General features: G+C 36.7%; 1 protein-coding gene across 1 annotated transcript in view; it reads right to left on the minus strand.

Annotated features, from left to right (window-relative positions):
- Positions 1 to 14,685, minus strand: part of adgra3 (adhesion G protein-coupled receptor A3) — a 57,274-nt gene extending 42,589 nt beyond the window's left edge. The window contains exons 1-2 of the mRNA XM_016293195.1: positions 13,676 to 14,685; positions 1,966 to 2,037 (exon numbers count right to left, since the gene is read on the minus strand). Of these exons, the coding sequence (XP_016148681.1) occupies positions 1,966 to 2,037; positions 13,676 to 13,890 (287 nt within the window). The 5' untranslated portion in view covers positions 13,891 to 14,685. The remainder of the gene's footprint in view (positions 1 to 1,965; positions 2,038 to 13,675) is intronic.
- Positions 14,686 to 15,378: the final 693 nt, after the last annotated feature.

A 15,378-nucleotide genomic window follows, 5' to 3' on the forward strand; every position in this document is an offset into this window, starting at 1 on the left:
AATAATAATAATAGTAAATGTTGAAATTGTTACCATTTCATTTCAACTGTCATGCTTAAAGATGCACATCTTTAAATATATACACAAAGGCTATAGCATTAAAAGTATATACATATGGATATTGTATGTATACTCTCACACTTTAACTGCTTCTATTCTTGAACACTTGATGATTATCTAATCAAAATAAAAGTGCAGCGCTGAGTCTAGGAGAACTCACCGGTATCACACACACTCCTGACGCGTCGCGTTCAACTCGAGCAACTGTCTAAAACAGTTTATTTAATCACCAAACGGACACAAGTTTACTTCAAGAATGAACAATTTGGCATGGATGAGTTTGAAGTTCGGTGTTTAAAAAACGGAGCAAACGGAAAGAGAAAGCGCGACCTATATTATAGCTCTATAAATGAAGCACACAGACTTTATTAGAGCCACAGAAAGACAAACGTTTTGCTGAAAATGCACAATACACGATTCGTTATGTACATTAATGATTCGGGACCAATATAATGTAATTTAAAGGAAAACTATGTGAATGGTGCTCTGTGGCGCGGCATGATTTTCTGTCTGCTGCATTTAAAGCCGCGTCTGAAGTTTCCCGCTCTGTTCAGTGTGCAGTATCACGTGTCTAAACAAATAGCACGTGCTGTCAGTGATTTCAACCACTAGAGGCCGCTCTCACGCTGTGTAATGACAGCAGACCCTTCTCAGCCGCTCCAGCAATGGACGCAACCCGGAAAACTATCGGCATGGATTTTTGTCGATAACCGATAGTTCCAGCAATCAACTATCGGTGCCGATTAATCGGCAAAACCGATACATCGGTTTACCTCTAGTTAATATATATAAAATGTAGTAAATTGCAACCTAATCACAAATATTGTTAATAGAAATGACACTCAAATGTATTTTAGTTTAACAAATGTAATTAACATGATTATAAAATTACATATAAAGATGTACTTAAGTCCTATTCAAGAGTGTCAAAAATGCACTCTTGCATTTCATATAAATCTAAACTACAAAACATTTTAATTTAATCGCAATTAATGTGCACATAAGTGTTTGAAATCATTACATTCATTTCAGACTTAAGCATATTCTTTGAAGGGGTCCTATTATGCCCATTTATGAAGTCTTGATTTGGTTTTTGGGTGAACTAGAATAGGTTTTCATGCTTGATTGTTCTAAAAATGCATTATTTTTCACATAGTTTACATTACTGCAGCACATCTCTTCCCAGTCCGTCTCAAACACCCCGTTTAGCTCCTGTTTCGATGAAGCCCCTCCCTCTGAAATACGAAGCATGCTCTGATTGGTAAGCTAGCTTAGCGTGTTCCAGAAATCACACCGCCCTTACCATAACCGCGAGTTTAATCTGCTCAGCTGTAAATATTAATGATGGCGTCAATTTTGCCATACCAATTCGAGCCCAATTCAGCCCCTGAGAACGTTTATGAACAAGAGGATCGTGCAGAGGCTTTGCAAGCATGGATTTTACAGCACGGAAAATATCTGGAAAAAATGTGCAGTAGTCCGAATGAGCCGTTTGCTGTAGTTCTGTTAAAGCAAATATCTCCTTTTAGAGTGGACATTGAGCTTTGTTACCTTGCAGACCTTTTTATGCTCAAACTGCAACATTACACACTAAAGTTGAAAAAGTATAATATAAAAAAGCATGAAAGGCAGGCATAAAAGTTTATCACGTCCAAAATAAGGGCGTAAAAAAATTTATTTAAAAAAAAAATAAATACTCTTTTTAAAAGTATGATAAAGTGTACTTCTTTTTCACAAGGGACAAAGAGGACCTTAAGGAGACAAAATGGATGTAACCACTCAGAAATGTTCCTAATCACAATTTATTAACGGTGTATAAGTTTTATTAAATTAAATTAATATTAAATGTTCTAAAATAGAGAATATAAAAAATAAACAGAGAAAAGTAGCACAGATTAAACTTACAGTCGTTCCAGTGATGACAAACCAATGAAAGAGCCATTCAGAAGTTCCTGGATTTTATTGTTACTCAAAATCCTGTGGAGAAAAAAAAAAGATTGATATGAAAAATCATGTGGCCCCAGACAAATACAAATTGAAACTTGTAAGTAAAAACTGAACGTGTTATTTTCTTGCAAGTTCATCCTCAAATTCATATTCTTCATCCTCTGGACTCAATGGATAAAGTAACTCAGAAGAAAAATATTTTGCTCATTGTATAACATTACGTAAATTCTACATGATCATTCATTGCAAAAGCTTTATTACCAAAGTGACCAGGCAAATACAAGACCAGGCAGCTGAAATTACAAAAGTCTAGCTAAGCTCTTAATCATCAGAAAGAAGACATGGAAAATAACCATAGCAGCCAACTGGGGTAGTTACAGGTCTGTACTGGTAACCTAAAGGTTTTATGGACTACATCACTACTGTAGCCTAACGAAAACTGGACTGTACTTGTAGTAAGTGTTCTGTAAATTAGGATTGGATGAAAATTTCTGCTAAATGAAAAAAAACAACGTATGGCAGAAAGTACATCAATTGATTAAACCCATGTATCCTATTTGATCACTTCTGATTCAGTCCAACAGTACAGGTCTGAAACTAATCGGATGTCGCCTTGCTTCAATTTTCCACACAGATGACAGCCAATTGGCTGACATGACTATTAGTGGAGCGGCGCTTTAGTGGCTGGCTCAGGAAAACAGCAGAAAATCTGTTTTGCTATAAACGGTTACAGTGCTAAACACAGTCTTTGCCAGCTTACAAGTGACATGCAAGAAAGAAAACACTCGCAATGGATAAATAATGCACTGTATTTAACTTGGTTCTATTTTGAAACATGAAATTACTGCAAAATGAAACAAAAGTCTCTAATTTCAGGTCACACATTAGTCTGGGGTCCAATTCTCACTATTAACTACGAATTTTGCCTCAAACTCCTAATTTACCGCTTATTAATAGGTTTTAATTAGTAATTAGTAAGTAAATACTAATTAGTAAGGTAATTGTTAAGTTTAGGGGGTCTATAGTATGGGCATGCAGAATAAGGCATTCGTATGTTTTATATGTACTAATAAACAGCCTATATTCTAGTAATATGTATGCTAATAAGCAACTAGTTAATAGTGAGAATTGGTCCCTAAACTAATGTTACCTAATTTTACTAACTTTTGTAGCACTAGCTAACCAATTAAGCTGTCATTGGTTAACATTAGTTAACTGCATTAATTAATTTTAACTATTAATGAACAAAACTTCTACAGCATTCATTAATCTTAGCTACTGTTAATCTTAGCATTTAATAATGTATTTTTCAAAATAACCCAGCATGTGTTCTGTCCAATATTTACTCAGCGCTGGGTTGCCAAATAACCCAAATTGGGTTGTTTTTTAACCCAGCATTTTTTTAGAGTGTAGTATTATTCAGATACTATTATAGTCTTTATTAATATTTTGATTTAGTTTTTTTGTATTTTCATTTTAATATGACATTTTTTGTATTTTTTGTTATTTTCTTATATTTCTAAATTATTTTAAATTTTTATTTCAGTTTTAGTTATTTTAGTGCATCCAGTTAAACACAATTTAAATGAGAAATGTTGCTTTGGCAACTAGCTAACATATATATATATATACATACAACAGTTCGTTCTGGTTCTCAAATCTGATTGGTTGTACTGGTATCGCTACAGGAACGCCCTTTCACAATTTTGTATCATGTTCTAGCCAGGTCTATGTTTTTTGTTTTTTTTTATTATTCAGTGAGCTAATAGTAGAGTACGTTAGTTAATATAAGAAGAAACGTCTAGCTTTGCAGGTCTCTCTCTCTCTCATTAGGATGCAAGTCTTGCCGCATTGTTTCTCTCTTATAACCTCATTATTTCTCACTAATAACCTAATTAAAGCAGCACATGCCCTTGATACGAATCCGTGAAGGACGCTGTTTGACACTCTCCAACGAGATGAAATTAACCCGACACGAGTGTTTATTATTCCCTATTTTAATTCAACTTTTCTCTCAAAATGTAACGACTTTCTTTCTCGTAATTTAACGAGTTTATTCTCAACATTTTATTTCGACTTTTTCCCCTCAAACTTTAATGAGTTTTTTCTTGAAATTTAACGACTTTAATCTCGAGATGTTTTATTTTATCTTTTTTATTATTGCTTGGCCCTAATCCTCTTTCGTTTGTGTGTGTGTTATTTTCTCACTAATAACCTAATTAAAGCAGCACATGCCCTTGATACGAATTCGTGAAGGACGCTGTTTGACACTCTCCAACGAGATGAAATTAACCCGACACGAGTGTTTATTATTCCCTATTTTAATTCAACTTTTCTCTCAAAATGTAACGACTTTCTTTCTCGTAATTTAACGAGTTTATTCTCAACATTTTATTTCGACTTTTTCCCCTCAAACTTTAATGAGATTTTTCTTGAAATTTAACGACTTTAATCTCGAGATGTTTTATTTTATCTTTTTTATTATTGCTTGGCCCTAATCCTCTTCCGTTTGTGTGTGTGTATTATTTTTAGTAACTTTTTTTATAATAACCCTGGTAACAATATATTGCTCGTTGTTAGTTAATGCAATATGTCGATGGCTGATGTCATCGAGGCCGCTTAGGTTTCAACCAATAGGAGCCAGATGTATCCTCCACTACAATTTCTGGTATTGATCACTCACTTTTCACAATCTAATAAGCTCTTAATGAATGAAATCAAGTCTCACACTTTATTTTTATTAGTTAATTAAATGTATTTATTTAGTCCCGTTTCACTTATGTGTTTTAATAAACAGCAATGAGACTTTATGCATCCTAACCAAATCAAAATCTTGGTTTACATTAAAACAGCCAGTCTAATATTTGGAGATATGTTCTGTAATAGGCCAAAAAATGGATACACAGCCAAAACGAACACATTTAAAGCTTGACCTTTATGCAACAGAATAACACGTAGACAATACTATAGAAATAGTTTATCATTCATGTTCAATTAAACTGAAGCTGGAGAGATTACATACAATATGTAATGGTTCTCTCAGATTATATTCTCATCTGTCTGCAATTACAGTTGTGTTTTTGTTTTTTCTTTTGTGTTTTTCAATCTGGGCGACTTAAATCTCAGCTTTCCAAATCTATTCCTTGACAAAGGGAGGAAGAAAAATGCCTGAGAACATTCTGAAGTTTGTATGGATAAACATGCAGACGCTGCCTTGTGACTCTGATCTGTCGAGATACATTTGAGCGCGATACTGATATTCATGAGCGCAGCGATCTGCCAGCTGGGAGCCATTCCCCTCCCTCATGATTACAGTATGAGCCCAGGAGAATTACTGACACACAGCTCCCTGAGTACAAGTTTAACAGCTTCTACAAGATTTTACTGAGCACTGATATGATTTCGCTTGAGCCAACACACTGAACGAGTTGCTTTCTGAATGTAATTTGACATTTAATAAATCACAGGATTCATTTAATACAAGCAAGAACAATGCAAGTCAATTAAACATTCTGTTGTTGCTTTCTTTACATTTAAGGCCGATATAAACTACAGTTAAAAGGTTTGGGTCAGTAAGATTTTTTTTTTAAAGAAATTTATATTTTTATTTGGTGAGAAGGCATTCAATTAATCAGAAGTGACAAAGACCGTTACATTGTTTCAAAAATAAATGTGTGTGGGTTTTTTTTCCCAAATAAATGCTGTTCTTTTGAACTTTCTATTAATCAAAAGATCCTGAAAAAAATTTATCAGTTTCAGAATTCCTTTTTTTTTTTTTATTAATAAGAAAGCACCAAAATAGCATATTAGAATGATTTCTGAAGAATCATGTGATACTGAAAACCTGGCTGCTATGTAATGGCTGCTTAAAATTCAGCTTTGCCGTCGCTGGAATAAATTACATTTTAAAATATATGTTAAAGTTGAAAACGGTTATCTTAAACTGGAATATTACTGTATTTTTCATCAAACAAATGCAGCCTTGGTGAGCTGAAGAGACTTTCAAAAATATTTAAATATCTTACCAACTCCAAACAGCTCAATATTTTTCAGTTACGTGACATTCAAATATGTTGATATTTATGTATTTCCTGTAAAGTAAAATACTTCCTTGACACTTTATTTTTCACTAAATTAAGAATGATATATCATTTTCATTTCTATGCACAAACATAGTAATAAACAGCCATATTAAACAACACGTTATTATTTCATCCCATGAAAAATTCCACACTTCTATATAGACATTTTTCTTAAAGGCCAAATAAAATCACATTAAAATTATTACACTATCCAGAATGTTGCTATACTTTATATACAGCCAGCAGAATTATTGTGAATATATAATAAATATACATTATCTACCAAGAATGAATAATAGACAGGCTGTTGTACAGGCTCACATTTTGGGGAGAAGTCCACTCGTCTGAGACAGGAGATTCAATCAATTAGCATTCAAATGAGCGTCTAGCTAGGCACCAACAGGTCTCCTATGCTGGAGACAGATGGTGTAGATACAGCCTTATCTTGATTCCCTGCAAGTGTGTAGTGACCAAACAAATAATGCTAATGGAAAGCAAAGAGAGCACAAAACGGTTTACATCAATTCTAAATCGGTCCAAATGCAAGTCAATTAAACATTCTGTTGTTGCTTTCTTTACATTTAAGGCCGATATAAACTACAGTTAAAAGGTTTGGGTCAGTAAGATTTTTTTTTAAAGGAATTTATATTTTTATTTGGTGAGAAGGCATTCAATTAATCAGAAGTGACAAAGACCGTTACATTGTTTCAAAAATAAATGTGTGTGGGTTTTTTTTCCCAAATAAATGCTGTTCTTTTGAACTTTCTATTAATCAAAAGATCCTGAAAAAAATTTATCAGTTTCAGAATTCCTTTTTTTTTTTTTTATTAATAAGAAAGCACCAAAATAGCATATTAGAATGATTTCTGAAGAATCATGTGATACTGAAAACCTGGCTGCTATGTAATGGCTGCTTAAAATTCAGCTTTGCCGTCGCTGGAATAAATTACATTTTAAAATATATGTTAAAGTTGAAAACGGTTATCTTAAACTGGAATATTACTGTATTTTTCATCAAACAAATGCAGCCTTGGTGAGCTGAAGAGACTTTCAAAAATATTTAAATATCTTACCAACTCCAAACAGCTCAATATTTTTCAGTTACGTGACATTCAAATATGTTGATATTTATGTATTTCCTGTAAAGTAAAATACTTCCTTGACACTTTATTTTTCACTAAATTAAGAATGATATATCATTTTCATTTCTATGCACAAACATAGTAATAAACAGCCATATTAAACAACACGTTATTATTTCATCCCATAAAAATTCCACACTTCTATATAGACATTTTTCTTAAAGGCCAAATAAAATCACATTAAAATTATTACACTATCCAGAATGTTGCTATACTTTATATACAGCCAGCAGAATTATTGTGAATATATCATAAATATACATTATCTACCAAGAATGAATAATAGACAGGCTGTTGTACAGGCTCACATTTTGGGGAGAAGTCCACTCGTCTGAGACAGGAGATTCAATCAATTAGCATTCAAATGAGCGTCTAGCTAGGCACCAACAGGTCTCCTATGCTGGAGACAGATGGTGTAGATACAGCCTTATCTTGATTCCCTGCAAGTGTGTAGTGACCAAACAAATAATGCTAATGGAAAGCAAAGAGAGCACAAAACGGTTTACATCAATTCTAAATCGGGCCAAGTTCTTTCTTCTGCAAGCCCAAATCTTCCTAAACAAATCAAAAACTTGGACTACATTAAAACAGCCAATATACTATTTGGAAATATGCTCTGCAACAGGCCAAAAATGGATAAACAGCCAAAACAAACTGCAGACAGATAATTTCTCAGTCTCATAAGATGCAAATAATTACATTAAAGGTGAAGTGTGTAATCAACCTATGAATGGCTTTTTGTTCTCTCTGCATATTAAGCAATGGAAGAAAGTATTTTATTGTCGTCAACATTTTTTAACAGTTTTATTTATTCGTTACTTGACCCATGGATGTTGTGTTCACTATTGCTGCCAACTAGCATTTTAAGTTGAGTTGCAACCATGGAAGTCTAAGGCAATCAAAAAACTATTAAGGAATATTTCAACGCTTTTCTGAAATCTCACGCTGCAGTCACCAGTTGTGCTTTGGGGAGGAAAGATCACTCCAGGTGTAGCTTTCAACACTTGCCTAAGAGAAACAAGCTCTACGTCTGGCTCACATAAAAGACAGCTGCACACACATTACACACAAGATCCATTTACAACAGAAATTGCTATAAACTGATCCCAAGTACTAAGAAACAATGTCACTGTTGGGTGGAGTTTTAGTGACTTTCCTAAAGCCATTTACAAGATATATTTAAGAAGCGGTACAGCATAAACAAACTCTCAAACTCCATATCCAAGCATATATGCTGCAATGAAGAAGCAACAGAGCTTTTCTTCCATATTGTGATGTACATCTAAGCATAAAGGATTACTGAACAAGAAAAAATGTAAGAGGAGGACTTGGTTCAATTCAGCGGGTGTTGACAGGATTTTGAGATGTGAACGTTGCACTCAAAAATGGAGGTAGATGAACGTGAGCTTGCAAATGATTGGAGAAGTCCTGCATGTCTTAAAGGGGTCATATGATGCTGCTAAAAAGAACATTTATTTTGTGTATTTGGTGTAATGAAATGTGTTTATGCGGTTTAAGGTTAAAAAAAGCACATTATTTTCCACATACTGTACATTAATGTTTCTCCTCTATGCCCCGCCTTTCCGAAATAAGTCGATTTTTACAAAGCTCATCGGTCTGAAAAAGCGAGGGGTGCTCTGATTGGCCAGCAATCCAGTGCGTTGTTAGGCCAAACAAAGTAGTTTTGCTTTCACAACGAAACACAGCGTCACACACGGTGGCCTAGAGTGAGCGGCCGCGGCCTACAGTGAGCAGAGGCCGGGGTATAAAGTGAGGAACGGCCGGGGGGTTAGAGTGAGCAGAGGCGGGTGGGCTTGAGAACGGCGCGGCCGGCGATTTCGACGAAGGAGCGTCCGGGAGGACATGTGACGGCCTCGGGCTGAACTCCGCTTCGTCCATGGTGAAAGCCGATCTGGCGATCCACAGCGCAAAGTTGTAGTATTTCCTCAGCGACCAGCACGGATCAGCTCCAGGCATGACAAAGCAGATATTGTCCTCTTTTGGAAGACCAAACAAAGTAGTTTTGCTTTCACAACGAAGCACACAGCGTCTTCACGACATGGCAGCGTCAACAACAATACTACAGCGAGAATAAAAGTTACGCCTTCTTTCTTTGCGTGAACATTTGGGAGGCGTTATGCAAATCTTCCCACATTGTGACGTAGACATGTGGGGGCGTGTTAGAACGAGCCGTTTTAGGTAGGGCTGGCTGATTTTTAACTTTTATAAAGAATATCTCTTTGGATTTGAGACTTTAGTCTTTGCAACTTTACAGATCTTCTTTATGCACCAAGAGCTTGTAACACTCCAAAGAGGAAGGAAAACTTGAAATTGCATCATATGACCCCTTTAAGTTAAGTTGAGCTGAAGATGAACTTGATATTGTCTTTCCAAAGCTGCTTTATTGCAGAATTTGTCTTATATTTGATGAAGATTCTATCACTGATTCTGTTACCTCCCCGTTTAATAATGTGAAGCTGCTTTGAAATAATCCCTATTCCCGAATCCCTACTGTATAAAGAGCAACATAAATATAAAGGTGACTTGACGTCACCATTTTGATTAAAAATAAATAAATAAAAATGAAACCTATGCATGGATGAACCATACACAATAAGATCTATAACATGCATTCAGAAAACAGGGTGAATTTCCATTTCATGCTGACTTCAACTGGATTGAACGCATTTTTTAAGTACTGACTACCAACCTGAATACAAAAAAAAAAAAATACAATCAAAATGCTTAAAATTTAACAACACTGTAAACCAGGGAGCCTTTTCTAAACCTTGTTAAAAGGGTGGCACAATAAACCTGCTGACCCCACATATGCGTGTGAAGGAAAGGATTTCCCACACCAGGTTTAGAAAAAGTAATTGATTTTCTGGGTCAAAGAAGGTCAAAAGAAGTAGTAGGACTCCATGGATAACTATTGCCTGGAAACACCACATTCGGTCATAACCTGTCTACATTCTATAGGAAGAAAACTTTGCATGAAGTGAATGAACTGCTGAGTTTGCAAGGCATAAACACCCTCATCCTGTCTGTAAATAGTTCAAATGTGGCATTCATTCATGTGCCAAACCAAGCAACCGAGACACCATGAATGAAGTTTAAGTTTGGCTATTGTAATGCTGATACTTCCTGTACAGGGCCTGAGAACTCAACTCTGCTGAATTTTAATTATCATTCTCATTCAATGGGACCAGCTCACAAAGCTTCACCATAGTGTATCGCTGAGGAACAGTTAAAACCTCAATCTAGGGTTCCTAAAGCAAATACCAGTTTCAGCAGAAATAGTTTTGGAGGGCTAAAACATTGACATTTCCTTTGTGCTTCTTCAATGGTGCGTTTTGTCTGTTTCAGCATCCATTTCAACAGGCAAACATGTTAGCAGTGTGGACGCTCTTCACTGTGACCAAAAATGATGCTAGAATAGCAAAAATGCAAAAACTGTAAAAACATTTTAAAAATTATGGCTAAGAGGTGGCTCACTGCCGAAGAACTTCATTAGGACTGGTTTATCAACTAAAGGCCGGAACACAGCAAGCCGACGGTCGGGCTAGTTTGTTTGGTGTGTTCCACTCGTCGGGCTCACATCGGCGGCAGTTTGCGTCAGGTCCGTCGGCACGATTGAGAGCTCTGATTGGATGTTCAGTTTCGCGAACGAGTCAGTGCCCGAGAATTAAAGCGAAAGTGATGAAAACAAGCACCCAAATGAAGGCGGTACAGACAGAAGGCTGTTTAAATGTTATGTGAACTTTCCCAATCATTCTAATACGCGAATGTTTTCATAACAACACGAGCCGCTTAAAATTATTAAAGTTATCAACGTTACTGATATTCAAAATGGTAAGCAAGCGCTGCTTTGTTTACGTTTCGTATATCTGCATTTATCTCATATATCTTTGTTTCGGTTTCTCCTTTTGAATGACGAATATATAGTATTGATAGCTGCTGATATAGACAGTTAATTCCTCTCACGCATGCGCAGAACGCACGTGTTAGTTTGCCGTCGGCTGTAGTCTGTGCGGTGTGTTCGAGTGCAGCTTTTTGGTCCGACGCTGCCGACGTGAGATGACAACACCGTCGGCTTTCAATTATACGGTCTTTTTCACTTCCAAAAACGGTATACTACCGTAAAATTAATGTCCAATACATGTAATGTCCAATACAGTTTTTCACCGTATATAGTAGGGGAATTTACCGTTAACCATTTAACAGGTTTTTACTGTAGCATTTTTACAGTCTTTTACTGTTAAATTCACGGTCATTTTTTACAGTCAAACCAAAAATGATTCAGACACCAGATATAATTTTTTATATTTATTTACTAGTGGGTGCAGGACACTATAGTTCACTTAGCCTATGTAAGTGAGGATAGCAAATTAAAGTAAACTGTGACATATTATACCCCAAAACTCTTCATACAGTGGTCTACCAGTAAAAATTTGGGACCAAAAATTTGATTTGACACTTTGACCTGACCATGTTTTGTTACATTCCTTTCTATCAAAGTTAGCTGACATTATCAAGATGAATTTGTTCTGACAATTTTTCTTTTATGCCAAAAATCATTAGGATATTAAGTGAAGATCATGTTGCATGAAAATATTTTGCACATTTCCTACTGTAAATATATATAAAGAATTGTTTTTGAAAATTAGTAACGTTTATTAATTTTTGATTAGTAACATGCATTGCTAAGAACTTCATTTGGACAACTTTAAAGGTGATTTTCTCAATATTTTGATTTTTTTGCACCCTCAGATTCCAGATTTTCAAATAGTTGTATCTCGACCTAATATTGTCATATCCTAACAAACCATACATCAATGTAACGCTTATTTATTCAGCTTTCAGATGATATATAATTCTCAATTTCGAAAAATTGACCCTTATGACTGGTTTTGTGGTCCAGTGTCACATATAGGTAGCCTCTATGTGCAAATAACACAACTTAAAGGTCCCATATTGTACACCTTTCTGGAGTTTTATTTTAGATGTCCTTGTCCTTAAGAATATATTTGCAGTATAAGTACCAAAAACCATCTCCTTATATTTTTACAGCTCCTTTTGATGTCCTTAAGAATATATATTTGCGGTATAAGTACCAAAAACCATCTCAATATATTTTGCATCTCCTCTCTCAGGAGCGCTGCTGAGAACAGGTCGATTTTTGCCTGTCTAATTAATATTCATGAGCCTCTCTTCTGATTGGCCTGATGTTTTCTGAGTGACGCACGGCCAGGCCAACCACAGGTAACTAGGGTCAGCGACGTCACAGCGCTAGCTGGAGGCAGCAAAAAAAAGTGGAAACTGAAGGCGGCCCATTCAAACCAGCGCAGATTCTGCTACATAAGGAGCTTAAAATATAATATTGTTGTGATGTTGGGTGTCAGAATTGACGTAATACAGCCTCAAATTAGAAATTTGATCGCATATCTGCTGCCACTGACAAACAAAAAACCGGCTACAGCTGTGGTTAAATGCAATAAAACGAGCAGACTGGACAGAAACGATCGTCAAAAATGCTTGCGTTTGCAGCGCACACTTCTTATCAGAAATGGTTCAATAAAGTATTGTATTTTGTCGTTATGGACACGTCTACAGATTTCTTGCCATATGTCTATGTTTCTTGCATCTCACGACTATGTCGTGTATGAAATCATGTCTGTGTGCACGTGTGTAATACAACAAATTGACGAATTATTTATACTCATTTGTAATTGTATATACATTGTTGTGATTAATTGTGGCTGGAACAATAATGTAGCTGTAAAAATAGTTGCCTGCTGAAATCGAAATATATATACACATCTTCATCATGACTAGGTAGACACAGTGAGATGTGTTACTATACACGTTAGATGGGATCCACCTCATAGTAACAACCCTGTCAGATCGTCCATCCTTTGAGTGAGAGTGTAACGTTACAGGTCGGCCGATCTGGTTTCGTGGTTAAAGTTAACTTTTTCGACATGTTTCCATGTTGTCGTTGCTCAGCAATGGCATGGACCCGATGTTGTCTGGGGGTTTGGCTAAAGGAGAGTGGGACGGTAGGCGGTGCTCGGGGTGGTGACTGTGTAGTTCTGACGTCAACTTTTTACGGAAGTCACAACGGTTTGTGAAAAATCACAGCTACTTTATGCAGGCTGTGTGCATGTTACTGTGGACTGACTGTTTTGAAACTTATATGGTAGTTAAATAGCCCATAGACCTCAGTTATCGTGACAAAAGCCAGGAAATTTCAGTTTTGACAATATGGGACCTTTAAGTCAATAAGCTTAGTTAAAAGACTTAAAAACTAGGTTTTGTGTTTCAGACGAAGGACCAGAAGGCGACAAATCGCAGGAATGATCCCTGTGATGACTGGTAAAGGGCATTTCTGAGATGCATGACAATGTTAAAAGAGTTAATGTACTGTAAATAGTGTTGACTTACAGTGAGACCGTTCTGTTGGGAAATGATTCGGGTGAAGGCACCTGATGGAGCTCCATGTTGCTGCAGACCACTTTTCTGTCCAGTGTGGCCCCAGACAGAGAGCTTTTCCCCGCACTTCTGGAGCGTTCATCGTATGATTTACATTCAGTGGATCCAGCAGAGCTCCTGAGCAGCACGAAAGCCAGTAAAAGGACGCAAGTAGCGCCCACCGACATTACTCCTGCCGTCCTTGATATCCACACGGCAAGAAGAGGGGGTTAGATTAGCATATAAATAGCCCTGAAAGCCTTTCTTTGCTGCTGTTTATATCTAAACACGACGAATATTCGTCAAAAGCCATCAAGCAGAGACGCAGGGCAGCGCTGCTTTTAAGTCATGGTCAAAATATTGACACGACGCAACATTAGATAAATCGATGTATCTGTGGTTTGGTGCTCTCCACATTAAGAAGCGGTTGAATAGCCTCCTTTGTTTGCCATATGATTCATTTTTACAACTCCACGAGCCCTTACCGGTTGATTGACCGCAAGTTGCCACAGTTTTCCGCGAAGGAGCGCTACTTTAAGTCGTTACATTGTCTTTGTTTCCAGTCAAAAGTGGAGATCTCGCGACTCCGCCGAGAGACCGCAGCTGCAACCATCCCAAGATAACAGTCTCACAAACTCACGCAAAACTTTTCTCCTGCGCTCATCTCATTGCACATTTGGCCTCCAAAAGAAAGCGAAAGAGTTTCCAGACTGTAGTTCTTCTACACAAAATAGCTCATTAAACGCGATATATCCGCGTGCCCAACAATAAAACCATTCTTGAGAAACTGAATGCGTAAAGTTGCTTTGCGACTGCTCCACACAGGCTTCAATGCTGCGACGGTAAAGACGCTTTTCGAAAGACCCAGGCGGAATGCGTAACCCAGAGCCCCAACGCTCGACCCTTGCAGTCGGTCAGCGGAGAGAAGCGTGACGGTGTCCAGCAGACTCTATTGGGTTCTGAGCTCCAGGCTCCAGGCTCCAGGCTCCATGTTCCATTTCCTCCCGTGACGTCATCACGGGCTTGGTCTGACCTCCCTAGACTAGAGGAACATTCTTTTGGAACTCTATTATTGATCATATTAATTGGAAGCCTGCTTGGTTAATCGCCTTTAAATATTGTATCAATAACAAAACTAAAGAAATACATTTTAAAATTGTGCATACCATCTACCCTGTTAAATCAATAATTCCAAGATACTCTGATATTGATGATTTATGCTCCTTTTGTAAAAATGAGAAAGAGGTGTTATCAGATTTATTTTTCCATTGTAAAATTACCCAAAATTTTTGGAAGGAATTGGCAGAATCTATTTTTACATTGTTAATTTATAATGTTCTTTTTAGCAACATCATATGACCCCTTTAAGTTTATAGCTTTTATTTTACAAAGCCGCAAAACAAAATGCAACTCAATACTAAAGGATCTTGATTCATTGTGTAGGTTCTCATTTGTTTTTGTGGCCCTCACAAAAGGCTCTCTTTACACTGCTGCGCTAAAAACAAGTTCAGACAGGTTGGCACAAATCAAGGTAGCCTATAGATGGGCTCCCATAGCAGAACAACCTGATGAGAACAATGCCTCATGTGCAGTGTTCTGACACTGAATCGAGTGGACACAGTTATACATACTGTTTCCTATGCTGGGAGCATCAGGGACAATTTAGAAGCAGTGTG

The sequence above is a fragment of the Sinocyclocheilus grahami genome, unplaced genomic scaffold, assembly GCF_001515645.1.
Source record: "Sinocyclocheilus grahami isolate Dianchi unplaced genomic scaffold, SAMN03320097.WGS_v1.1 scaffold300.1, whole genome shotgun sequence".
NCBI lineage: Eukaryota > Metazoa > Chordata > Actinopteri > Cypriniformes > Cyprinidae > Sinocyclocheilus > Sinocyclocheilus grahami.